Here is a 25,874-nt window from a genome sequence, read left to right on the forward strand (position 1 = left end):
TGTTTGGCTCCTGCAGCCAATCAGAAGCCGCAGAAGCCCTGTCGTACATTCGTGTTCCGAAGAACGTTTGCAAACCAGAACACTCAGGTCTGGATTTGCGGCATTCGGGAGCCAAAACGTCCGAGTACCAAGGTGTTCGGGATCCAAGGTACAACCATACTAGGCTGGTTGTGGGGGCATACCAAAACTAAGTGGCTCACTTTTCATGATAGCAGCAAAGGAATCAAGCACTGAAATCAAGGGTCAAATGCTGGGCTCTGTCACCTTCTAATCTATTTTACAAACTACTGTATTAACAACTGAAGTGGCAACATGCCCCACATTGGGCCTAGTCTATCCATCCAGCAGAATGAGGTGGGAATGAGGTATTAGACTAAAACGTACCTATTTGGACCACACCCATGGGGGCTGAAGGTGTGGAAGCCTTTTTTAAAAAAATAAAATAAATCTACACATACACAACACTTCCTACAAGTAAAAAGTCGGTGCAAAGGGATCAGGCTGGGCTAGAGCCTTTCTCCCATTCTCACCTGCAGATAATGTATTTTTTACATGGGAGAGCGATCAAAATTGATGTCCCCCAACTTCAGTCTGAAATAATACAATACATTCTATCAGAATATGACCATCTCATTGACCTCCATGCATAGGCAATGCCTTGATGTGCCTTAGGCCAGGATCCAAAGAACTCCAGAACCTATTTTGCGAGTCAGTGGGTTCTGGATTTCAGATTCCCAGAACTCCAAATTTGCAGTGCCATGCGGCAAATCATTACTGGAACTGTGGGAAGTTTCAAGAGCAGACCTATGCTATATAGCATGATAGACTAGTGCTCCAAAAAATAGAAATAAAAAGTCCCACACAAGTCACTTATCTCACTTAAAGTAGCATTTTGTAGCCTGGTATAAGGCTGTGTGCACATTAGGGACCTTAAAATGCAGTAAGGTCATTTTCCCCTGCTGCATTTCAAGTCACATTTTTACATTGCTGTACACACCAGAGAGGGAGCTGGGATTTCTTCACTCGATGCAAACTACCAAATTTATTTGCCTGTGTCTGCATTTCCCCCACAACTCCAATTCAGTGAATCAGTGAAGGCTGCAAGTGCGCAGCAAATATCTGAAGTGTTCACTGCTTGTCTTTTCAGATCAAATTGAGCCTGATTTGAGGGGAAACACATCTAACAGCTGTGCTTCTCAAGAAACTATAGGATACATATAGATTGTGGGTAACTTGGCTTCAAACATCAGCAGTGGGAGAGCACTGGAGCCAGAGTAAACAGTAATGTGTGCATAGTCTTAGTACCTAAAGTGAAGACGCTGCAGATGCAGTACAGAACAACAAGGGAAGCTCAATGTCACTTTGCCAGCAGGAATTACTTCTATCCCTGCTTAGGTATCTGAGAAAGTTTGCCATTTTTCTTTTCTTTTTTAATGCAGATGGTTTTGTGTTGTTTTTTAAATAAAAAAATCAGCTAAACCGTCTGTCATTTCTCTCCATTTATGTTCCTGAAACTCACACAGATGGCCTTTCAAATATGGTTCTCTGTGTGCCTGAGTCCATTAGAATAATTGATTTTCATCTGATGCAGAGCACAGAATTATCTGCTTCTTTTTACCTGATTAACTTGATTTTGTAGAGATGTTAGAAGCCCTTCTCGCTGCTCATCCTGTCCCTTAAGGCAAGTAAGTACCAAAGAAAGGAAAGGTTGCTGACTCAAAAGAGACATGCTTTAAAAGAGGCAGAGACAATATTCAATTAGTAGTGTTACTTTGATATTTCCTGTCTCCAATCCCTTCCTTCCCTTTGTCTACTCTTTCCCTAGCAGGGGTTTTCTTCATGTGCGCTGTTATCGCTGTTTTAGCAAGCTAAAAAAAATACTCACACGCTAAAAGCCAAACATTAGGACAGAGGTTCTTCAAACCATGGATTTCCCTGGAAGCTCCTAAAGAGTTCATCAGCGGGAATATTGGTGGTGAGATGTCATTAAAGGTGGGAGCTGGGCAAATCCATGGAGGGTAAGTCTGTGCTGCTTGTGAGCTTCCCAGAGGTATCTGGTTGGTCACTATAAGAAACAGGATGCTGGATTAAATGGACCACGGGTCTGATGCCACAGGGACCCTCCTTATGGTTTTATGACAAGCAAGCATCTCTTCAAAAGAACGTGTCTATATATCATTACTGATATTCTTCCATAATATGTGGCCTCGGGGATAGGGTTGCCAGACTCAATAGAGGACAGGACTTCTGTGCCTTCAACTGCCCTGCTCTCTTTTGAGTCTGGAAACCTTAAAGAGAAACTAGCAGACCCTTTGCTTGGAAATTAAACAAAGCGTCTGCTGGTTTCTCTTTAAGGTTTCCAGACTCAAAAGAGAGCAGGGCAATTAAAGGCACAGAAGTCCTGTCCTCTATTGAGTCTGGCAACCCTACTCGGGGAACTCTGCAAATGTTGCATAGGTGCCCTAGCTAAACAAAGTGCACCACAGGACACACCTAAGTCTCTTCTGCAATATGCAGGTGGTACGTGGTGTGCAGATCAGTGCAGAAAGTGTTCCGAGAGGGTAGGGAATTTGAAAACCACTGCATTGTGACCATGGTATATAGAGAGGCCAACACACTCGTGTAAAATGTGTGATGGTTTTTAAGCTGGCAGCTTCTTTTGGAGGAGGATGAAGAAGTTCCTGTCTCATCACTTCCTGTCTCATCAGAAAAAGAACTCTCACATCCCCTTATCCTTTGAGGAAAGCAAGCTGTCTCCACATCTTCCACGGCTATCTATAAAAAGAAGATGTGAAAGTTCTCCTTCGGACAATGCAGAAGAATGTAATACACTGGCACTCTCTGCTCTCTCCATAACGCCCTCCCTTTTGTGTGGCACTTCCAAAGCAGCCTTTAATGAAAGCCAGAGGAATGTACAGTGTTCCTATCCTATCCAGGTTTGCAGGAAGCCTAAGGCATTGCGCTTTTAATGGCGTGCCACAATGCTTATCAGGAAGTATCGTTCAGTATTGCTATTTAAGCAAAGTAAAGGTATATGGACAATTAAGAACTAGTTTAAGGCAGATTTAGATCAACACAGTAGTTAAAAAGAAAGTATTATCTGAATTTTCAGCCATGAAGTGGGAAATGCAGGAAAAAAAGAAAGGAAAGAAAGGGAAAATGTTGTTTTATAATGTAAGCTTTTGAATATAGACATTGGCAATTTCATGCAGAGAATTTGAATACTGTAGTTTATTGTGAAACATCTAATAACATATGTATTCATGCACACATCTGAGCATGTCATTTCTTGACACCTAATCAGAATCCCATATGAGAAGGAAACATCTATTTGTGGAAAGAGATCTTTTTATTTGAGGGTGAGAAGTAAGTATCATTTTAAAAATAGGTATTTCCTTTTGGAAATGATGAGTAGAATCAATCTAGCTGTGGTGCTACTTTCAGTAAATTCTAACTCATTATAGGTCCTTTTTTTAAACTGTGCTGTTTCCAGAGCATCAACTGGGGCATTAAGAAGGAAAAAACATAGTCTTGCTTATATGCTACATTTCTTCCTAAATGCAACCAAACTGCAACCTACCTTTCCCATAATAACTGTATGGGGGGGAGAGAGAATGTTGCAGGCTTATTTCATAAAACAAACCTTGACTGAGTGCACAAACATGTCCGATTTACAATCGCAGGATTGGGATACTTGTAATAAAAAGCACAAACTCTCCCTAGCCAGTCTCTGCATCAGATATTCCCAGTGAAAAGTTGCAGCATCCCACCCCCCCCCCACCCCCTGGGTCATTTCTACCTCTTTTGCTTCTGCCTGTCTCTCTCCTTCTTTGAAGACGATCCCAAATGCTGGCCTTTCTCTAGCTCTTCTCCAGCTGCTTTCAAGACTCTGCCTTGAACAGAGGTAGGCAGCTTCGCAATCAGGGGAGACACTAGCCAAGCGCCTCGCCTCTCAGAAGAACTAAAAGCATGAAACATACAAGACATTTCAAACAGATTATTACTCAAGTTACAGGTAGGTAGCCGTGTTGGTCTGACGTAGTCGAAACAAAGTAATAAAATTCCTTCCAGTAGCACCTTAGAGACCAACTAAGTTTTTCATGGGTATGAGCTTTCGTGTGCATGCACACTTCTTCAGATACACTGAAACAGACTTCTGTTTCAGTGTATCTGAAGAAGTCATGCACACGAAAGCTCATACCCATGACAAACTTACCGTAGTTGGTCTCTAAGGTGGTACTGGAAGGATTTTTTTTATTTTGTTTAGATTGTTACTCAGTATTCTCAGGTTTTTTCCTTCAAAGCACTATATGCATGTGTGTGAGCTACAGGTTTTGCAAACTACTTGAAACAAGGCACGTAGGTAGATTTAAGCCAATACAGTTCAATATAACTTTAAGCAAGTTGTGAGCTGAAGTTCCACATCCCAGTCCCAAAGTTTTTTTTGGTATGCTTTTTGATACGTATGCGGAGGACTTGAGCATGCAGAAATTCCCATTCATTGCAGCTGAAGAACTAATGTTTATACCTCCTGGTGTGCTCATAGTGCATGATCAACCAAACTGAGAAATTCTCACATGCAGAGAAACTCTGCACATGCACTGGAACTTCTGAGCCCAGAACAAATCACTGGACTGGGGAGACTTTTCTGGGCTTTGACTACTGGCCTTTGGATCCTTGAAATTAGCACCACAATTATTATTAAATGCAACCCTCCACGCTCACAACATGCTCACTCATGTTAAAAAAAAAGCACATCATTTCATCTTTATCCATTCAGGCAGAGAACATTACCTTAGAAATGTCTTTTTACTGTTCTGCCTCGTAATATGTGTGTCAGCGTTTCCAACAGAGTTTGGACTGAAGAGGCCTATACCAGAGTTAGAAGAGTTATTGTTTAGATCAGCGGATTGCTGAAACACCTCTATCGTCGCCTTTGCAATATTATCCAACAAGCTGTTCATTTCAGCCACAGACCCAGAACCCTACAGTAAAACATAAGTAAACTAGCATATTCATGATATCTTTGCTCGCACACTAGGTTGTTTTGTTTTGTTTTGTTTTTTAAAGGAAAACTTTATCGAATGAAACATTTATGTAAGGCAATACTCACAGGCTCCTTCATACACTGTTTGATCGTCAGCTGGAGCTCCAACCACGATTGGCGGAGAGTCCACTGATCTAAATTCTGTGCAAAGAATGACAAATAGTTGGGTCACCATTAAACAGGGCATGTGATATCATTGTCTGCGTATCATTGTCTTTTCTACATGCATGTAGGATGCATTTGGTTCAATCTTTCTGCTTACGGATGGGATCGGTGGGAAAGGTAAGGGTGCCTTGCCTTGGGGAAGAGCCTGTTCCTGATTTCACCCCTCACCTTAAAGCATAGCTTTTAGCTGATCTTGACTAAGGGCAGAACTACATGTTATAGGTAAAGGTTTTTTAAAAAAAGGTAAAGGACCCCTGGACTGTTAAGTCCAGTCAAAGGCGACTATGGGGTTGTGACGCTCGTCTTGCTTTCAGGCCAAGGAAGCCAGTGTTTGTCCACAGACAGCTTTCTGGGTCACGTGGCCAGCATGACTAAACCGCTTCTGGTGCATGGAACACCATGACGGAAACCAGAGTGCACGGAAACACTGTTTACCTTCCCACCGCAGTGGTACCTATTTATTTACTCACACTGGTGTGCTATCGAACTGCTTGGTTGGCAGGAGCTGGGACCAAGCAACGGGAGCTCACTTCGTCACAAGGATTTGAACCGCCGACATTCTGATCGGCAAGCCCAGAGGCTCAGTGGTTTAGACCACAGCGCCAGCCGCATCCCTACATTCAGTGACCACAAGAAGAAACCATACTAATGCAGGCAGGCAGGAATCTTGTATGGAGCCTCCCTCCATACACTAGTTGCACCCATACACAGTTTCTTCACATTTCTGGCTAGCGCATGCTTCAGTAGCAGAAGGGGTTGTGGCTGGCAGGAAAGACTTAATTCCCCTCTACCTTAATTGTATCCCTTTACAAGGGATGGTATGTACAAAGGGACAAAAGGGTCTAACATGTGGTGGGAGCAAGAGGAAAGAACATCAAATACAAAGCCTTTATTTGGTCTGGTTACCTGAAGAATGCGCTTGATGTGTTGTCTCTGAGGATTGTCACCCTCTGCACATTCTTTAACACCATGAGGATAACAGATAAGCTGCAACAATTTTTGTGCTTGCTTGTTTGAAAGGACTGGGTCCAGGATAAGATCTTTGTCAGTACACAGTCTTTCGGGTTCTTTCAAGCAGTGTTCTCCCACCCACTCCTATCAACAAAAAGTTGAATTGAACATTAATAACAGCAAAGGCAATGTTTGTTTGTTTGTTTGTTTGTTTTGCTTGTAACGCATAATAAAAAAATCAACATTGTTCAGGTTGAATCAGACTCATGCTAGCACTGTGAAAAAGCTATACTTTACATTAAATCCAAGTCCATTGTGCAAAATATTTAACAAGGAAGAATTTTTTTTTTAAGACAATCAATCTTTTTCTCTGGTTCTACTCTCAGGTATTCTGTCAAGAGCATTTACATGCCCCTGACTGAATACTCAAGGGACCCTTTAAAAAGAAAATCACAATGTTAAGCTAAACTCTCAAACGAATTCCAGCTGTAAGGTAAAGGTAAAGGGACCCCTGACCATTAGGTCCAGTCATGATCAACTCTGGGGTTGTGGCGCTCATCTCGCGTTATTGGCCGAGGGAGCCGGTGTACAGCTTCCAGGTCATGTGGCCAGCATGACAAAGCCGCTTCTGGAGAACCAGAGCAGCACACAGAAATGCTGTTTACCTTCCCACCTATTTATCTACTTGCACTTTGACGTGCTTTCGAACTGCTAGGTTGGCAGGAGCTGGGACTGAGCAACAGGAGCTCAGCCCATCGCGAGGATTTGAACCGCCGACCTTCTGGTCGGCAAGCCCTAGGCTCTGTGGTTTAACCCACAGCGCCACCCGCGTAATCACAACTATACTCATATGTCTGAGGGAAAACTTCATGACACAAGGAAGACAAGAATGGTGGGATCACAACCACACCTGCACAGCTTTCCTATCTGTTGAGAAGTTCAACCATGGGGACAAAGTTTACATGGGAGCCACAGCCATAAAATCTAACATGCCTAGACCTGAATTGCACAGCTAATTCCTGAATATAGCATAAGCTATCAGCTGCACAGTTAGAGGCTTATTCTTTCCGAGTTTAATCAATGAGGCTGCAGGGCTGGATAAACCTGTCAGAGTCACAGGTCACAGCTTCCTTTGCCCCTAAGAAAACATGTGTTTTGTTAGTGTACCCCAAGAGGCTTTGCATGGCCGGAGTGTGGGCTTGTTCTCACATGTGTGTATATGACGACTCAATCTTCATCCCTTGATTACTCAGCCAAAATATGGGAACCTTGGATAGATATCTGGCAATATCGAAGTCAGTCTGGACAGATCAATCTATGACGGCTCAGTCACACACAAGTCTTCACTTGATGCCATAGTTGCCAACAGTGTATACAAGTTTATAGGAGGAAATGACATGGAAGCCCTGACAATCAAATCCATATTACTTTTTTTATTACATTCATGCTCCAACTTTTCCTCCAAGAAGCTCAAGGTGGCTTATTCATTCCCTCTCCCTTTTTTATACTCATGAAAACCATGTGAAGATTAAGCTAAGGTGTTGTGGCTGTCCCAGGTCATCTTCAGGGTTGAGTGGCTTCCCCAGCTACCTTCCTCTACCCCAGGCATCCCCAAACTGCGGCCCTCCAGATGTTTTGGCCTACAACTCCCATGATCCCTAGCTAACAGGGCTAGTGGTCAGGGATGATGGGAATTGTAGTCCAAAACATCTGGAGGGCCGAAGTTTGGGGATGCCTGGTCTACCCCCATCACCCACCTATATTTATGAAAGCATGTCATGGGTGTCTTTGCATTCCTGGAATTTGGCAACAATGATTACTCTGGAAAAAATAAATTCATATATACAAATAAACAGAGAAAAACCAAAGGGTTATGCTACCTGCTGGCATATACTTCTTAGCACATATCTAGCATATTCACTGAGACTAGCAGTTTCTATGGAGAAAGGTTTTCCACATGATTTCAAAGAATGTGAGGCGGCATCCCATATCTCATCTTCATTAAGGTCACCTAGTAATCTTCGCACTGAGTAATCTGACTTCTTCAAGGAGGGCATGCTATTGCTTCCAATTTCCGCATCACCTATGAAGTAGAAGCAGCACAAAGATGAAGAGTATTATTACTGTTTAACTATCAAAAACAACCTGGGCAAGTGCCACAAGAAGGATGTTGACAAGCTGGAATGTGTGCAGAGGAGAGCAACCAAGATGATGAAGGGTCTGGAAGCTAAGCCTCACAAGGAGAGCTTGAAGGAGCTGGGTATGTTTAGCCTGGAAAAAGGGGAGACTGAGAGGAGATACGATAGCCACCTTCAAATATCTTAAGGGCTGTCACATGGAAGAGGGAGCATGCTTGTTTTCTCCTGCTCTGGAGGGTGGGACTCAAGGCAACAGCTTCAAGTTACAAGAACGGAGATTCCAACTAAACATTCAGAAAAAAACTTTCTGAAAGTCAGAGCTGTTCGGCAGTGGAACAGACTCTCACAAGAGGTGGTGGACTCTCCTTCCCTGGAGGTTTTTAAGCAGAAGTTGGATGACCATCTATCATGGATGCTTTAGCTGAGATTCCTGCATTGCAGGGGGCTGGACTGGATGAGCATCCCAACTTTGATGATTCTTTGATTCTAAGCAATCCTGCTAAAGCTGAATTTTTAGACCCACTGGGTAGCAGGAAACAGAAAATTTTAATACAAATGCCTCATCTATTGTATGATTAATCCTTAAAACATCAGATTTTAAGATACATGGTAACTGTAGCTCAGGGGTGGGGCACTTCTGGTCCCTTCCATCTTCCCTGATCACTGGTCATGTTGGGTGGGACTGATGCGAGTTCAACATCTGAGGGGAATGGACAGACCCATGCTCTAGACCAGGCACCCCCAAACTTCGGCCCTCCAGATGTTTTGTACTACAATTCCCATCTTCCCTGACCACTGGTCCTGTTAGCTAGGGATCGTGGGAGTTGTAGGCCAAAACATCTGGAGGGCCGCAGTTTGGGGATGCCTGCTCTAGACAATGTTACAAAATCAAAATCAAAATGTGTGTGTGTGTGTGTGTGTCTACTCACAAGTAAGAGTCCCACAAATTCAATGGTACTTTCTCCTAGGAAACTTGGTATGGGGCTGCAGCCTTAACCATGAAATGAAGAACATTAAATGTGATCTTACCGAGCATCAGTATTGCTTTCAGCACAGCAAACACAGCACCCACTTCTATGCTGTTGTGAGCAGCAGTTAAGAGGTGACGATCACAAGACGATCGAATTCCTGGGAAAGATTTCCCTGCGGGGAAAAAGAACAAGCCCTTTCTTAATTGTCATTGTTTTTAGTGAACTTGGCTTTATTCTCCCCACCTAATTTTATACTAGGCTTCTAAACACTGCGGTGGACCTATTTTGTGGTGCAAGTGCAAGGATGTCAATACTATCAATACTACAAGTCTTAAAACAAATGGCCCAATGTACACACGTGCCTGCCCAAGGCCACATCACACAAGTGCATATTCAATATTCAAACACTGTCAATGGAATGTATCGATTTAGTTTCCATATACATTCTGAAATACCCAGTGTGTGGCTCATGAAGCATGATTTTGTGATATAACACAGTTTTTTAAAGTTAAGTGTGTGTGCGCGCACCCCTCCCCCTTATCTTCTAGAGGGCACTGGGATTTAAACTGCAGTGTGAACATTTCATCCAGTTTCCCTGAATGGATGCAAGGGGGAAGGCAGTGGGGAACTTAATTGAATAGTACAAACTATGATTCATTTAACGAGGAGGAAGAAGAAGGGAAGGAAGGAAGAACAATTCAGCTAAGTATACTGTTAAAAATTAGTGTCTAAACAACAAATAGGATGGGATGAAATCAAATAAATTAGCTATCGTTGGGGTGATCAATTAGAGGCCTGGCTGCTGCCACAGAATCCTGATCTGTCACTCACAGGCTGTGTGAGGGCTAAAAATACTGCTCTGCTGTTATTTTCATTCACAATCACTGTCATCTTCACGGTTTCTTTTTCCTCTCTCAAATCTTTAAGGGCATGTACACACAGTGTAATAATGTGCATTCCGTGTGGGATGCAGGCACATTTTTGGGGTGATGTACACACAACACGGCCACCACCAGTGCTTAGCATGCGTGAATACGCTGAGTGGAATACGTCAATGCATATTGCTTCATGAAACACAGCCACCTGTATGTAACGACAGCATGGATAGCAACTCTCCTTTTTGGCAATGCTATCATGTGAAGGTATGTATGTTAAGAGCTATGTATGTATGTGCTTTGTGAAGAAACGAAGCCTGATTGCTTCAAATCCAAGCGTGTACACAGCCTAACACTCTGTTCTTGAATCTCTTCAACCAACTCACCTCAGAACTCTCTCACCATCTTTTCAGAACGCCCCTATAAAAAGGACTTAAGGGCTAAAAGGGGCTACACATCAGAGAGTTAGAAAGAAAAAGCAGAAATATGCTTCCAAAACAACATACCAGGTGGTCCTTTGAACAAAATGGCTGTTTAAGGCTATAGGTCTGTGTCTCAGCAATGTCAATTTAAATAGGATTTTATCCAGTGCTATTCCAACTCACAGAAACCCCCCTGAAGTGAATAAACATGACTAATTTATTCTGTATACACACTACATGTTTAAAACACATTCAAAGCTCATTCCCCCCTCAAAAATGGATAAGCAACAGTGCCCAGAATTCTTTGATGGAAAGAATGAGCTTTAAGCGTATTGTGTATACTCAGACTTAGGTTCACTAATTTCAGTGGCCCTACTTCAAATAGAACATTGTTGTTGATGATGTTGTTGTTAAATTTGTAAAAAGGTAAACTTAAAGGATCCCTGGACAATTAAGTCCAGTAAAAGGTGACTATGAGGTTGAGACGCTCATCTTGCTTTCAGGTTGAGGGAGCTGTCCACAGACAGCTTTCCAGGTCATGTGGCCAGCATGACTAAACCACTTATGGGCACAACAGAACACCATGACAGAAACCAGAGTGCACGGAAATGCCGTTTACCTTCCTGCTGCAGTGGTACCTATTTACCTACTTACACTGGTGTGCTTTCGAACTGCTGCATTGGCAGGAGCTGGGACAGAGCAATGGAAGCTCACCCCGTGGTAGGGATTCGAACCGCCAACCTTCTGATTGGCAAGCCCAAGAGGTTCAGTGGGTTTACACAGCGCCACCTGCCCTTTACCCATAGATCTCGGGGCGGTTCACAGCACAGAATTACAATTACAAAAACCACAAAATACATAATCAAAACAAAGACATAAAAATAACCTCCCTTTCTCCTTTGCCAAGTGAACCTTCGGAGTCAGCATTATAAAATTCCTCTGAGAAACTGGAACGCAAAGGCAAGACAGAAGGTCTGGAAATAGATTTGAAGTATTTACCAGTAGGCAGCAGGGAAACCTCAGGTGTTTGAAAGAGGTGGAACAGAAGCCTGCACGTCATCCTTGCCCCAGGCTCAGCATCTGGATCTCCACAAGCTGTGGGAAAAGGATGCAAACTAATCATTATACTACTGGAAACTAGCATTTGATTCCCAATATTTTATCTGAGCAGAAGTTTGAATCTAATTCATAACACTTTTATCAAGCAAACACAGAAAGTAATAGCTTGAACAGAAATACTGAGAAAAATATTAATGCTCTGCAAAACAACGATCCAAACAAATTTTCATTTAAATGTTCTTTTAGTCAAGACCGCTTTGCTCTCTTAACTTTTTCTATCTAACAATTGTTTTATCTGAAACATACACACACACACAAATGTTGGATTTGTTTAGCAGGTGCGTATTGACAAGGCAGCTTGCGAAAGAAAATGAGAAATATGAAAAATGTGAGCATGAGATTTTTCTGCAGCTTAACTGAGTAAAAGAAGAGAATGTTATCAAGATTTACTTGTGGGAAAACAAGAAGAGTCAGGGGGAAAAGTAGAAACAGACAAGATTCAGTCTGGATGACGAGCACAAATAACGTCAAAGATGAGAAAAAGCCAAAAATTCCAGAAACATAACAATGTAATGCCATCAGAGTGTGGGGAGATGACTACAGCTCATAACTTTGCCACATGCTGGCAGAAAACCAAAACCAGCAGGAATAATTTACATACTTATTTTAAATATTTGTAAAACTGTCTTTAAAAAATACAGTACAAGTGTACACCATGCAAAAACTGCAACAACAATAAAAACTTAAAATAACACGTTAGTAAAAAAAAAATCCATAAATACTGTTTGGATAAAAGAATATTAAAATTTCAAAGGCCTGTCTAAACAACACTGTTTATAGGCAACGTCTAAAAGGCGACTGGGATTATTCCTCTAGTAGCAGGAAGTGCCACAGTACAGGGACTGCCACACTCAAGCCTTGGTCCCTAACAGAGGCTGGCCAAACCTCAGGGGCGTGGTGAACAATCAGAAGTGCTCCAACAGACAATATAAATAATTGAGGTGGAGAATAAGGGATCAGAAGGTTCTTCAAGTACTTTGGGCCAAGTTGCTTAGGGCTTTGTGAATTAACACAAGAACCTTGTACCTGTCTGGTAGCAAACTGGCAAAAATTGCTTGGTTACAGAAGTACGGACAACATTGACCCCATTCCCATGGACTTTGGAAGAAACATCTGAGGTCCCAAAGCCCCTCACTCTCAGGCCACCCAAATGAACTCTAGCCCTTCCCAAAACTGAGCCCTAGGCTGTTTGTAAGGTATGCATCATCAAACATGTGGCCCTTTTAAGAGAAACTGTTAGAAACCTGGACAGCTGAGTCAGAGGTGTGCCCTGGCTGGAGGAGCCAGTTGCTGCTTTGTGTGGCTCCCAGGCTTCATCAAGAATAAAGCTGAATTTGCCTTCAACTCAGCTTGCGGTGTGTTCACAGAAGCAGCAGAAGACAACAGAAGTGGTACCCACTGTTCCCCAAAACTGAGGCTTGGAGTCATAATGTGGATTTATAGCGCAAGCAAGCAATGAAGAAACAAAGTGCTTTAAAAACAAAATAGCACCAAGCTATAGACAGAGCAGGAAGTGGCTTACTGGCATAGTTCCATTGCTCCCCATTTCCGTTTCAGCCATCCCAGATGTTTTTGTCCTTCCACCCTCACCACAACCAGGAAGTTGTGGGGCTTTGGGGTGGCTGTCTGCTTGGTTTTAATATCTTAAACTACCACTACTCCAGTACTGAACATAAGAATAACCTGCTGGATCAAGCCAATAGCCCATTCAGCCCAGCATTCTGTTCTCACAATGGACAACGAGATGTCTATACAAAATTGTACTACTGGTGAGCTCTTCCACTGAAGAGTGAGAAAAACAAGTCCCCTTGTGCTCAGGAGATACTCCTGGCCTCCAGATTTGCTTTTTGATTATGTTATTGTCCACTTTGCCTAATCTAGCAGGGCAAAGCAGCACCTTTCGATATGCAGGGAAAGGTGGTGATTGTTGGCTTCACCCTTGGCTTTTGACGCCTTGAGTGCAATCCTAGGGATGTCTACTCAGAGGTAAGTCCAGCAAAGTGGAACAGTAAATGTGTGTAGATTGCAGTCTAAGAAAGATGGGGTGATAGAAAGAAGGAAGGAGTGTGGGGTGGGAAAAAGATGAAGACTGCAGAAATAAAGAATGGATCATCTAAGATGTGAAATAAGAAGATTAGCATGTACAGAGTCTTTTAGACCTACATAACTGCAATTCAGTCCCAGCTATGCAAATCCATGACTACCACACTTAATCGGCCAAACACGTTTAGAGCACCCTGCTTATCTATGCTTAAAAAAGAAAAGAAAAATCCCTAGATTCCAGAAAATGGTTTTATATGATTTATCATCCATACAAGGAACCATTTTTGCCTTCCAGTTTGAAGAGCAATGTGTGGTTTTCAAGATGTCCCTGACAACTCACCTGCTGTAAGTAAAGAAGGAAGTGCAACGTGCTGAACAACATCCTCTAGGAAAAAACATTGCCGGGCTATGAGGATTGCAACAAAGGTAGCCAATGAATCATGGAACGATAGGTCGCTCACCTTAAAGGGAAAAAAAGGAAAAAATGTTGCTAATTAAGCAGTTCTAATTAATCAGTTTGTGTCTTCTATACTGAAAGGGTTAATCCACTCCCATGATCATATGACTCAGCTGGCAGTAAATGAGAAGGTGACCTTCCACAAGCACAAGAAAGATGGGAAATGATATCTGGACCCTTTTATACAGATCTGTTTGCTTGAATGTCTGAGCACCAGGTTATTCTGGAATCTGGACCATCAGCCACTCCAACCCCTTTCACTCATTTGTATGTACAAAACATGTTGCCTTGATTTATTATGATTGTAGTGTGTACTGTTTGGCTGTATTTGTTTTCATTTCTTCATTGGAAAATTAAACAAAAAAGACTATCCATAAAAGACAGTGTGTGTGTCTGTGGCAAAGGCTGGGGACTGGTTCAGACATAAGAAGAAACCATGATTTAGGATTATGTGAGTGAGCCCTAGGGATGTGGGTATCTTCCTCTCACATAGAACACAGGAAGTTGCCTTATACTGAGTCAGACCGTTGCTCTATTTTATCAGTTGCATCTAATGCAATTCCTGACAGGTGCTCTCCAGGGTTTCAGACAAAGATCTTTACCAACCCTACCTGGAAATGGCACATATTGCATTTTTTTTCTTTCAGTGAGTTTCAGCAATTTCCACACTTCCCCTTTCAAACCAAACCATCATTTTTTAGTTAGCTCTGCATGTGCATGCTTTTACCTTTGCATGTTCTGTGTATTATATGTGCTTTATTGCATGGACTTTATCATGCTGTTTTTATTACCTTCACCTGTCTGTTAAAATCTGTTTGCTCTTTCTTTCTTTCTTTCTTTCTTTCTTTCCTCAATTTTTTTTATTTATTTTTTTATTTTTGGCTATAACCTGAACTTGGTTGACCAATAAACTTTGGATTGGATATAGTTACTTCTGTCCAAGCAAACATGCCCCCCAAACCAGAATAGCAAACCATAGTTCGTTGGTTGCAACAGATGGAATTCCAGGTGGCATTAACTTATTCAAGGGAAACTCTAATTTACTATACATTTAAAGCACATGGCGCGCCCCAAAGGATTCGGGGAACAGCAGTTTTCCCTTTACCGAGCTACAATTCCAAGCACCCTTAACAAACTACTGTTCCCAGGATTCTTTGGGGGTTTGTCATGTGCTTTAAAACTTTACGTATATGGTGTCTACACATCCTGAGTTGTTTCTTCTGTGCTATTTTATACTTTCTCCACTGTATGAACCCAGCTAGTCAAGATACGCAAGGCTGATGACATTGCTAGGTAGTGAAATCAGATTAGGCAGCATGGTGATGGCCCTGAGAACAAATGAAAGAGTATTGCCCTTACCTAAGAATAGGGAGGAAGGAAACAGCATGTCCCAATAGTTAAGGCAAGCACAGCACAGCATAGCGAGACAAAGAGAGTCCACACATTCCTCGCTTCGCTGCACTGAAACAGCTTCATTGCAGCAGGTTGTAGCAAGACAGGGAACCATGGCCTACTGCCCCAGTTACCTTCGTAAAGGAGGAGGAGGACATCTGAGGAAGTCTCTCTCCAATAGAAGGTTGCAGGTAGGGGTGTTTTGGGGGTGGGAGTGAGGGGTGGGATGGGATGAGGAACAGGTTAGCCATCCCTGACCTGGGTTCTTAAACCACAGTTCTTAAACTAACCAAGATGAAAGGCAATGAGAAATTGCATCAAAAGCAGACACAAGGGTATGCATGTAGAAGCCCATTATACCAGAAAAGGTCCATTTTTTAATTTGAAGCTTCACTTTAGCATTGGATGTCAGGGCTGCGTATGTTAGTGATGAGGCAAAACCATGGGGCCAAATATTATTTCTGAGCCTCCTTGGGGGTTATGTATAAGAGCAGAAAATATCTTATGTATGTGGGTGTTAGTCACATAAAGGACAAAAGTGACTGTCATCCCCTTTATATCAAATAGTAAAATTCCACTAGTCGGCATAATCTGATGCCTAGTTGCAGGTAGGTTGCAGGTAGCCAGCATACATTCTATTAGATCCATTCATGAATCTCTAATGAACATTGGTGGAAATGTCACAAAGGTGGAAATAAGAAAAAATACAATGAGTTGTTCATAACTAAGTTGTAAACTAAGTTTATAACTCTTCAAAATATTTCCCCCCCCTTTATTTCTTGAAATTGTTTCTACTTTGCTTCCACTACCAAAACATCTGCTATACAAAATAAAAAAAAACAAGGCTTGGTTATGTGATAATTCCAGATGGCCAGCCATAGCAAAGATATAGGTACTTATCTATTGATAGAAGCATTTTCTGCACTTACATCCACACTGCAGAGAAGGTCATTAAACCCCCAGACATGGTTTGACGAACAGCAAAGGGCTTTCAAGACCCCTAGCCATTCAGAGCTTAGCACTGTGCAGCAAGCGGTTAACTCTGCACACAAATTGGCAATGTCGTTGATTCTAGAAGGAAACAGAAAATATAAATTAATGCTAATTGACTGACAACAAGGAATATAAAGGTAAAGGGGCCCCTGACCATCAGGACCAGTCATGTCCGACTCTGGGGTTGCGGCACTCTTCTCGCTCTATAGGCCGAGGGAGCCGGCGTTTGTCCGCAGACAGCTTCCGGGTCATGTGGCCAGCATGACAAAGCTGCTTCTGGTGAACCAGAGCAGCGCACGGAAACGCCGTTTACCTTTCCGCCGGAGCGGTCCCTATTTATCTACAATGGTACCTCGGTTTATAAACACAATTGGTTCCGGAAGTCTGTTCATAAACTGAAGCGAACTTTCCCATTGAAAGTAATGGAAAGTGGATTAATCTGTTCCAGACGGTCCGTGGAGTACTTAAACTGAAGCGTTCATAAACTGAAGCGAACTTTCCCATTGAAAGTAATGGAAAGGGAATTAATCCGTTCCAGATGGGTCCGCAGCGTTCGTAAACCGAAAATTCGTAAACCGAGGTGTTCATAAACCGAGGTTCCACTGTACTTGCACTTTGATGTGCTTTCGAACTGCTAGGTGGGCAGGAGCTGGGACAGAGCAATGGGAGCTCACCCTGTTGCAGGGATTCAAACCGCTGACCTTCTGATCAGCAAGCCCTAGCGCCACCTGGGTCCCTTCATATATATATATATATATATATATATATATATATATATATATATATATATATATATATATATATTGCACTAGCCATATAATCATAGAATTGTAGTGTTGGAAGGGATCCTGAGGATTATCTAGTTCAGGCATCCCCAAACTGCGGCCCTCCAGATGTTTTGGCCTACAACTCCCATGATCCCTAGCTAACAGGACCAGTGGTCGGGGAAGATGGGAATTGTAGTCCAAAACATCTGGAGGGCCGAAATTTGGGGATGCCTGATCTAGTTCAACCCCCCTGCAAGGCAGGAATATGCAACTGTTGTATACAGGGATCGGACCTGCAACCTTGGCGTTACATCCGCACACTTTAACCAACTGAGCTATTAAGACCACCAGTATGCTCCTTAACCCTAACTAGTCTGCAACTAGTGAGTCAAGACGACCCATAACATGAGCAGCGCTCAACTTTTTTTCCTTTTCACTAAGATTTTTAAGAGAAGGAAGGCAGGGAGGGAGGGAGGGGAATGTCATGTTCAAAGAGGCAGCTTGGTCTCTGCAATGTCACCTTACCTGCCTGTATCTTGGTGGCCCATGCAGACATTCATCAGTGCATTACACACAAAACTATAGCGACTAGGTGCATTGTCACTCAAGATCTTGCCCAACATTGAATAATTGAGGCTGTGGATTGAGGGATTCTCAATAAAATCCAACATGAACTCTGGATCCCATAACAAGTTGGAGTTTGAGGGCTGAACATTGCTATAGATGGTTTGCTTCACTTTTGAGCAGGCACTACTAAAATAAAGGAAAAGGGAAGAGTTAAGGAGGAAAGTGCAAACACTTTGCAGAATTCAGGTGTCTTTGGCCTATCAAATGTTCATTGAAATATGAATTAAATAGCTACCCAATATTTTGTATATTTCTCAGGTTACTAAGCACACTGTCTTTCAAATTTTAAGCACCTGAATGGGCTGTCCAAAGAGGTCAGATATATAGCTACATTGGGAGAAAAACTGATTAGCCTAATTCTGAAGTGCAACTGCAAAATCTGGGCAACGCAGAATCAATTTGTCATTGATTAAAATTTGATTGTCCCACACTGGTTTGTTATTAATATTGTTCTGTATGTTTTACTTTTAAGTACCTTAAATTTGATGTAAAAACAACACTTTCTAAAAATCAGGATTAGACCTTACAGATAGTGGACTCCAAATTCCATCAGCCAAGCATTATTCTTTCTTAAATAGGAATAGCAAATTTGTTAGCTTCTGCCTTGCAAAACAGCCCTCGTGCTTTCTCAGTCACAGATTTTCTGAAACACTCCGAATGTTCCTGAAAGACAACTTGTTTATACTGGAAAATTTAGAGCGTTGCCACAGTACTTTTTTAAAAAGAAAGCGAGCCACTAAACGCTGCTGGATCACAACGGGCTTTTTTCATGACAAGTTCTGGAAGATTTTGAAGATATAATTCATACAGAAAATGAGACAGTTGATTCTTTAAAAGGGGAAGTTTAGTTAAAATTGCAACGCTTAAATAGGAAGTTACAGCCTTTTTACATGCGAACTGCACGGGGCATTTTGTACAGGGGAAAGGCTAAAAGCCTGAAGTAAGATATAGGTAAGACTCAAACTTCAAATAAATTTTATTAGGTTATAGCATGAGACATTTTAAAATGTTAAGATATTTAATGTTTTACTCTGTGTGGAAAGCCATGGGCTTATTACAAAGCTGACTATTTTAATATAGCAGGAAGAATGAAATTGGACACTTCTGCTTACCAATCTACTGCAATCGCTCATAAGAGATAATATGGGATTTTTCTAATGATTTTCCTGGAAACTTAAAGGCACAGCTCCTCAAAGCAGCGAAGCCAAAATTCATACAATTAAGTCAAGTGAATTAACTCTTACGTGAGTTAAAATACAGTAAGATTAAATGTCTTCAGTATAAAAGCACTAGGTTTTTTGCTGTTTGAAGTGTAAATATGGATTAAACCTTATATTTCCAGTAGTGAATTGCAGTAGGCAATAGATAAAGCACAACAAAAAATAAAATACTGTACTTCTCAAATTATTCTCTGCCTTTGCTTTACTAAATAAATTCTTCTATTTATGGAATATCACCATTTGGAGACCAAGACTTTTACCTATTTAAGTAAGGGCACACTTTCTGAAGACCCCAACCCTATGTTAGATAGGCATAAACACAGAAATTATTCAAGAGGAGGAAAAAAATTGAGACTGAAATTGCTTATATTAATATACAAATTTGTTCTTTAAAAGTGTACCAATCCTGGTTTCTAGGAAGAGGTTGGGGCATTTTACAATCCTGGGTTCTGGGGAAAATCTGTCTAAATTATTAAATGATAGTTTTCTAACATTGCAATAATTTAATAACACTGCATTGTACAGTGTTTTAGTCTAGTTTGGATGCATACATCTTGGCTTATTAAGACAAGATAGGAATGAGCCTTGTCCCCAAACACTCAAGTCAACTTCAAACTATGGTTTAAGGTGTGATCTTGTTCTAATCCCAGTAATCATAGTTCCCCAGCTTGGATGAAATGGGAAAGTGGAAGTCTTCAATTTCAGTGCACCTGAAAAAGAAGAGGGGATGCATCTCCCTCCTTCATGTGCACCTGCCAAATGAGGGAAGGTGGGCAGCTACCATTGAGAGGGTCTTTTCAGAGGTGGCGCCCCATTACAAAGCATGCTCCCCTGAGATGCTCCCCTGGCAACTACATTGTGGTCTTTAGGGGCACCTGATTAAGACCTTTTTTCATTTCCCCAAGGATCTTCCGTTCTAGAAATATGTTGCAGTGTATTTTAGATGGGGAGGCTACCGTTTCTCTTGTCGCTACCCTCCAATTTCTGTTGGGGGTGTCAAGCCTCAGATTTTCTCAGGGCTGGGGGGGAGGGGTTGTATGAGGCAGTCCATGGGGCAGTGAGCAAGGTACTGCATTCAAACATCAATAGTGAAATGAATGGGAGGCTTGGGGACAAAAGTTCTCCCCAGATTGTAACACACAAACATGTCTACAAGAAAGCCCTACCAAAAATAACTGCTTAGATGAGACCAGGGGTAGAACCAAGTTTTCAAACTAGAACCTGCTTTGTAGGAACAGAAATAAAAACAGGCGAAGGCAGAGAGTGTATACAAGGCAGAGAATGGATACAAGGAGCAATTAATATATCATTGTGTATTACTGTATGAATATACACCAGATGTTTAGATCAAATTTGGAAAAGAAGAGCTTGTGGCTACCAACCTGAAAAGATCTCCAAATTTGCTTCTGAGATGGCTACAGGACATGTAGAGATCATAGAGATAGGCTAAAATACATCTTTCTGGGGAGGAGCATTCTGATGGATTAACGACGTGTTTGACAACACCACATAATCTGTAAAAAGAGAAGAAAAGCATTCAGAGTTGATGATGGAGAGTGGTATAGTCCCTTCATATATTTCAGAGCTGAGAAGTTTAACACTCTGTGTTCCTAAATCACCATTCTGAGCTTCCAAGCTAAAAGTGGATGCTGTTTACATCTCATCCTATAGAAAGAGCTTTCTTTCCCTTTTATCTAACCATTACTCTTTTTCCAATGCACTTGGGAGTCCTTTAGATTGTTTAGTAAAGAGAAAAAAATGCACCATGGACTTTCCTACCTATAAGCATGGGGATTTAATTAATTTAATCCTCTCTAATTGTGGTACTTAAGTGGAAGGAGATGAGCATGCCTAACACACAATTCTCATCGACCTCATACGACAGTTCTCAAGATTCCTTCAGAGGAATCTATTAGCATTAAACCAATTCCAAAAAAAGTAGAAGATGTGTAGTTTTAAGGAAAATAAACTGAAGCACCATTATCCAAATGCCAGTAATCAAAAAAAATATTCTAATTGCATGAATTCATCCCACAAATCCCAGTATAAGTCCATTTACTAATTACATTTGAATTCCTGAAGGAGTTCAGAGCACTCACAGAAAAGGAGTTCAAGGTGAGGCTACATGCACAGTAACCCATATGGACCACAAAAATGTAGATTTTCTCAATCCGGGATCATCCATGCTTATCCTCAACATGCTATGTTCAATCTAGATTGATTCTAGATCCTGTCGTCCACAAGGCTGGGTGTGGATATTTGATACATGTTTGAAAACTTCCCCCTTGATTAGGTTATCTACTCCTTTTCTTCCCTGACATGCCTCAGGTGAATGAAGAAGGAAGTGGCAATAGCATACTGCCAAATCTGTTTTCACCTGAACATACTGCAGGGTAATGCATAATCAATCTGCAATGCACTTGTATTTATTAATATTTTTTGAATGAAATTAGATTTGCAGGAACAACTTAGATCTAGGTTGTGTTTGGACTATGTAGAATTATTATTTTATTTATTTATTTATACCCTGCTCGGAAAGCAATTTTCCCTATCTTCACTGATTCTATAACAAAATGTCATGTGTATACAGCCTGAGATATAAAAGTGCTTCAGATATAAAAGTGCTTTGCTATAAGGGCAACAGCAATGTACATTTGCATTCCTGGCTATACAAAAGTTTTGTGTTTTCCACGGACTTTTCAAGCAATACTAAACACTGTTTGCAAACTGAGAATACACTGATTCTAGCAAGTAAGAAAGCTATTAACATTGTGAAGTCTTAGAAAAATATTACCACTACAAACCCTTCAAAAACCTGAGCAGTTTGGTCTGGATTCAGAATGAGGCAAGCATGGTAATGCCTCAGGACAGCCACGATGCAAACACACAGCCCTGTTGTGTAACTTCCGGCCAAGCTGGAGGACTTCAAGAGAAGCTCAGCTTCCACCACACTCAGCTCATTCAGCAGCTGAAATTAAATATATACATATATATATGTCTTGGTTACATAAGCCTCCCAGGCCACAAAAAAAACATAAAAGGACAAAGTATTACAGGCAGATATAATGATGCAATGCCTCCTTCCTGCTGTAAAGGAGAAGAAACATAGAAAGCAGATAGAAAAATCACAAGACTTATTTTCATCATGTGGACGGGCAGAAGCTACCACTGGTGGCATTTGGGGAATGGGGATGGGCAAGTACAGGAGCTGCTAGATCAATTGTGCCAACCATGCTACTATGCTGTGACATCAACGAGACAGAGGCCTTGTCCACACTTCCACTTGCCCATGAAAACCTGCTCTTTACTGCTGAACAGTGGGTTTTCCATGGATTTGATGTTTGCTCTGATTTAGCACATAAGAGTGAGGTTTTCCCAGGGAAGGTGGTGAACCGCTTGGGACACGTGCCTAGAAAGCATGGGACAAGCGGAAAGCTTTCTGTGCATGGGGCTTTGAAAGTGTGGATGAGCCCTGAGTGCTGAAATAGTGAATGGGTGTTCTTGCCTGACACACCTCCAGCCTGGCCATCACAAGCAGAGGGGCTATTGAAGCAGCAATGGCTACACTGCTCCGTTAAACCACACAATTGCCAGCCAGGGATGCGGACTGACACCTTTGTGGCTTGCTTGGCACCAGGTATGTGCACTTGACATTTCTGAACATATTTGACTCTCGTACTTCTTGCAAAAAAAGGGGGAACCGCTATCATGTTATGTTAGGTGCAGGGCCAGATTTAGGTTTGATGAGGCCCTAAGCTACTGAAGGTAATGGGGCCCGTTATATGTCCAGCTGTCCTTTGTCAACAACAAATTGTCGCTGTTTTTTGTGTTGAATATGTGCCTTATGGTGATTTGTGGACCTAACAGGTACCTAAAGCCATTTGCACATAACAAAATACGTATTTTATCAAAGTAATTGATAGAGAAATGAGCAAACCAGTGATATTTTAGGGAGCAGGCTAGCAGGCGGGACCCATTACTTACATCATAGGAGCCTACACAACACAAAACACTGTTGCTGTATGTAGGTTTTCTTTTATTTGTTTTTTATATTATATTTTGGAAATGTACATCCAGGTGTTTTTTCCTTTAATTTTTTTGGGGGGCCCCAAGAGAGTGGGGCCCTAAGCTATAGCTTGTTTAGCTTATACGTAAATCAGGTACTGGTTAGGTGCATTCACACTAGATATTTGCAGGTGAATTATTGCTGCAACTACTGGGTTTATTGCTGTAGTGTTCAGTGCTTTTTTCTGGGGGTATTCAAGAGTATGCTGTATGGGCAACTTTTTTTTCCCCTAGAAGTAAAGCACTGGTAGTGTTTGAACCTGACCAAGCGAAGTTTAGCATGAACTTTTCTTCTCTGCCTCAGGCAGCATTAGTTCATTCCTACCGGTAATATTTCAGTGTGGACCGTACAGAATGATACTCTAAAGTAGTCTATTGCTGAAGTCTTTGCAAACCAAATTACTATGCTTTGAAAGTACAGGCGTGAACACACCCTAAAATTGAGCATGTTTACTTAGACCTAAGTTCAATGGACTTTTCTTCCCAGTAAGCGTGTTTAACATCATAGCCTTAGTTTAAGGTTACCAGACGTCCCCGTTTCCTGGGGATAGTCCCCGGATTTAAAAATCAATTACCTAAGAAGAAGAAGAAGATCCGAAGAAGTCTCAAAGCAGCTAACATTCTCCTTTCCCTTCCTCCCCCACAACAAACACTCTGTGTCAAAGAAGTGTGACTAGCCCAAGGTCACCCAGCAACTGCATGTGGAGGAGCGGGGAAGCGAACCCGGTTCACCAGATTACGAGTCTAGCGCTCTTAACCACTACACCACACTGGCTCTCCCTAAGAAAATCCATTGAAGTTGAAAAGTGTCCACGGATTCATTGAAAAAAAATCTGGTAACCTTACCTTAGTTACATACTGCAAAGCACTTACTATTATTGGTGCCAATTGTGGGGGTGGGGGGAACCTATTAGGCTTTTTTGCTCTGAAATTCTAAAGAACATTGCTGGATTTTTTTTATTGTTTTATTTGTGAACGGACTTCGAAGCTGCTCTTAAAAGCTGGGATGGAAATAATTTAAATGAAGAAATAAGTCCCATTTACCTGAACAGCAAAGTCAATAAGCCCATGGATATTTAAAGCAGGCTCCATTAGATCAAAGATAAGCTGTATGTGGTGAGCCAATGGAAGATGATATGATGTCCCTGAAGCAAAACTAGTAATCTGTTCCAGAACATTGTTGGAGATCTGTTTAAAAAAATAAATAAAAATGGAACTGCCAGTAAATTAAAGCACTGCACCAGCTGACATACCATCATGCCTACAATCACATTTATTTGATTTGTTGTTTTGGATCATTTCCCTAAAGCCACAAACAACAAGTGCAACAAGAAGTCTTCTGTAGTCCTGTCCTCCCCCAGGAGTCCCCAAAATCTGCTCCAGAGGATCTCACCACCTTTTGGAGGGTAGAAGGAACAGGAACGCGAGAGGAAACTCGATTGCATGCACCAGTGAAGTTACAGCCACTGGATACGGACCCGAAATTTTACATACATCTGCCATCCATACACCTGCCAACTGAGAGTAGCAGCTCATGCATCTAGTCCACCAAAACCTATGCCATAACCAAATCCAAGGTGTCACAAGACCCTTGCTATTTTTGCCAAAACAGTCTGACGGGGCTACCCGGTGATGTAGTGAAGAGGGAATGCAGGTGAATGCTGCTCCAGGACTTCCCCCCCCCCCCACACACACACAGCAGGAGCAATAACAACATCTGCCAGAGCATCAGGGTAATTGATGGATCCTGCTTGTTCCGACTAGTGAATGCAGTGTTAATGAAGCTTGCGAATTTGTGACAGATTAGCACAGAGGAAGTAAGAGAACGAGGAAATCAACCAAGAAGAGGCTGGATACTTCTTTCCTTTTCATTAATGGGGTTCCTACTTCATGCTACCTGCTTAAATGGGAACACTTCTTTGCATGACTGTTTGCATTTCTAATTAAAATCTAAAGGTCACTTTTGAGCTGGCTAAGGATAGTGCTAATGGTCTTCCTCAAGAAATCCTAGAATTGTTCCAGTCTTTCTTGCCTCCACTTCAAAGTGCACATAAGGAAGTTATTAATGTGCAACGCATCCCAAAGAAAACCACTGCTCCAAGACAGACTAACACAGTTGATCCTGAAATAAAGATTGCCTGCCTAGATTTCTGATTTACACACTGATTGCCAAAACATAGTGGAATAACTACTGATAAAAGCTTGCAAATATGCAGCATTTCTTTACCAATTCATTTGACATGCAGGCAAGAACTTCCAGCTTTCACTGCCTGCCTGTGAGAGCCTTTGGAATTTTAAAGTCTGGTTCTGGCTGTTTTCTCACGTGGCCAGCATATGTATCAACACATTCTTAAAAACATAGCAGCTGTGGCATCTTACTTAAAGAGACATGTGGTGGAGACCATTAGCCACAGTTTACATAGTGATTATATGAATTGTCATTAAAGGGCTCTATGAGGCATTCCTGGGGCAAAATAAACCATATGTGATTGCAGACTGAATTCTCTACAGATTTAGCAAGATACTAAATAGTCTAATAGCTGCTCTGTAAGCCTGGAACTTCTTCCCCCTTCTTCCTTCCTCCCTCCCACGCACCCTTCCAAGGCCAGACTGAAGAATCTC

The 25,874-nt window shown here is 41.8% G+C and overlaps 1 protein-coding gene across 3 annotated transcripts in view; it reads right to left on the bottom strand.

Moving 5' to 3' along the window:
- Positions 1-25,874, bottom strand: part of MED12L (mediator complex subunit 12L) — a 167,085-nt gene that overhangs the window by 22,622 nt on the left and 118,589 nt on the right. For all 3 annotated transcript variants that reach the window (XM_035132415.2, XM_060274471.1, XM_060274472.1), the window contains 14 exons: positions 24,297-24,440; positions 21,992-22,155; positions 20,570-20,701; positions 17,866-18,093; positions 16,510-16,651; positions 14,072-14,192; positions 11,569-11,664; positions 9,331-9,444; positions 8,044-8,246; positions 6,119-6,307; positions 5,114-5,188; positions 4,795-4,985; positions 3,800-3,961; positions 1,619-1,730 (listed from right to left, as the gene is read on the bottom strand). In XM_035132415.2, the coding sequence (XP_034988306.2) occupies positions 1,619-1,730; positions 3,800-3,961; positions 4,795-4,985; positions 5,114-5,188; positions 6,119-6,307; positions 8,044-8,246; positions 9,331-9,444; positions 11,569-11,664; positions 14,072-14,192; positions 16,510-16,651; positions 17,866-18,093; positions 20,570-20,701; positions 21,992-22,155; positions 24,297-24,440 (2,073 nt within the window). The remainder of the gene's footprint in view (positions 1-1,618; positions 1,731-3,799; positions 3,962-4,794; positions 4,986-5,113; positions 5,189-6,118; positions 6,308-8,043; positions 8,247-9,330; positions 9,445-11,568; positions 11,665-14,071; positions 14,193-16,509; positions 16,652-17,865; positions 18,094-20,569; positions 20,702-21,991; positions 22,156-24,296; positions 24,441-25,874) is intronic.

This window comes from Zootoca vivipara, chromosome 5, assembly GCF_963506605.1.
Source record: "Zootoca vivipara chromosome 5, rZooViv1.1, whole genome shotgun sequence".
NCBI classification, from domain to species: Eukaryota; Metazoa; Chordata; class Lepidosauria; order Squamata; family Lacertidae; genus Zootoca; species Zootoca vivipara.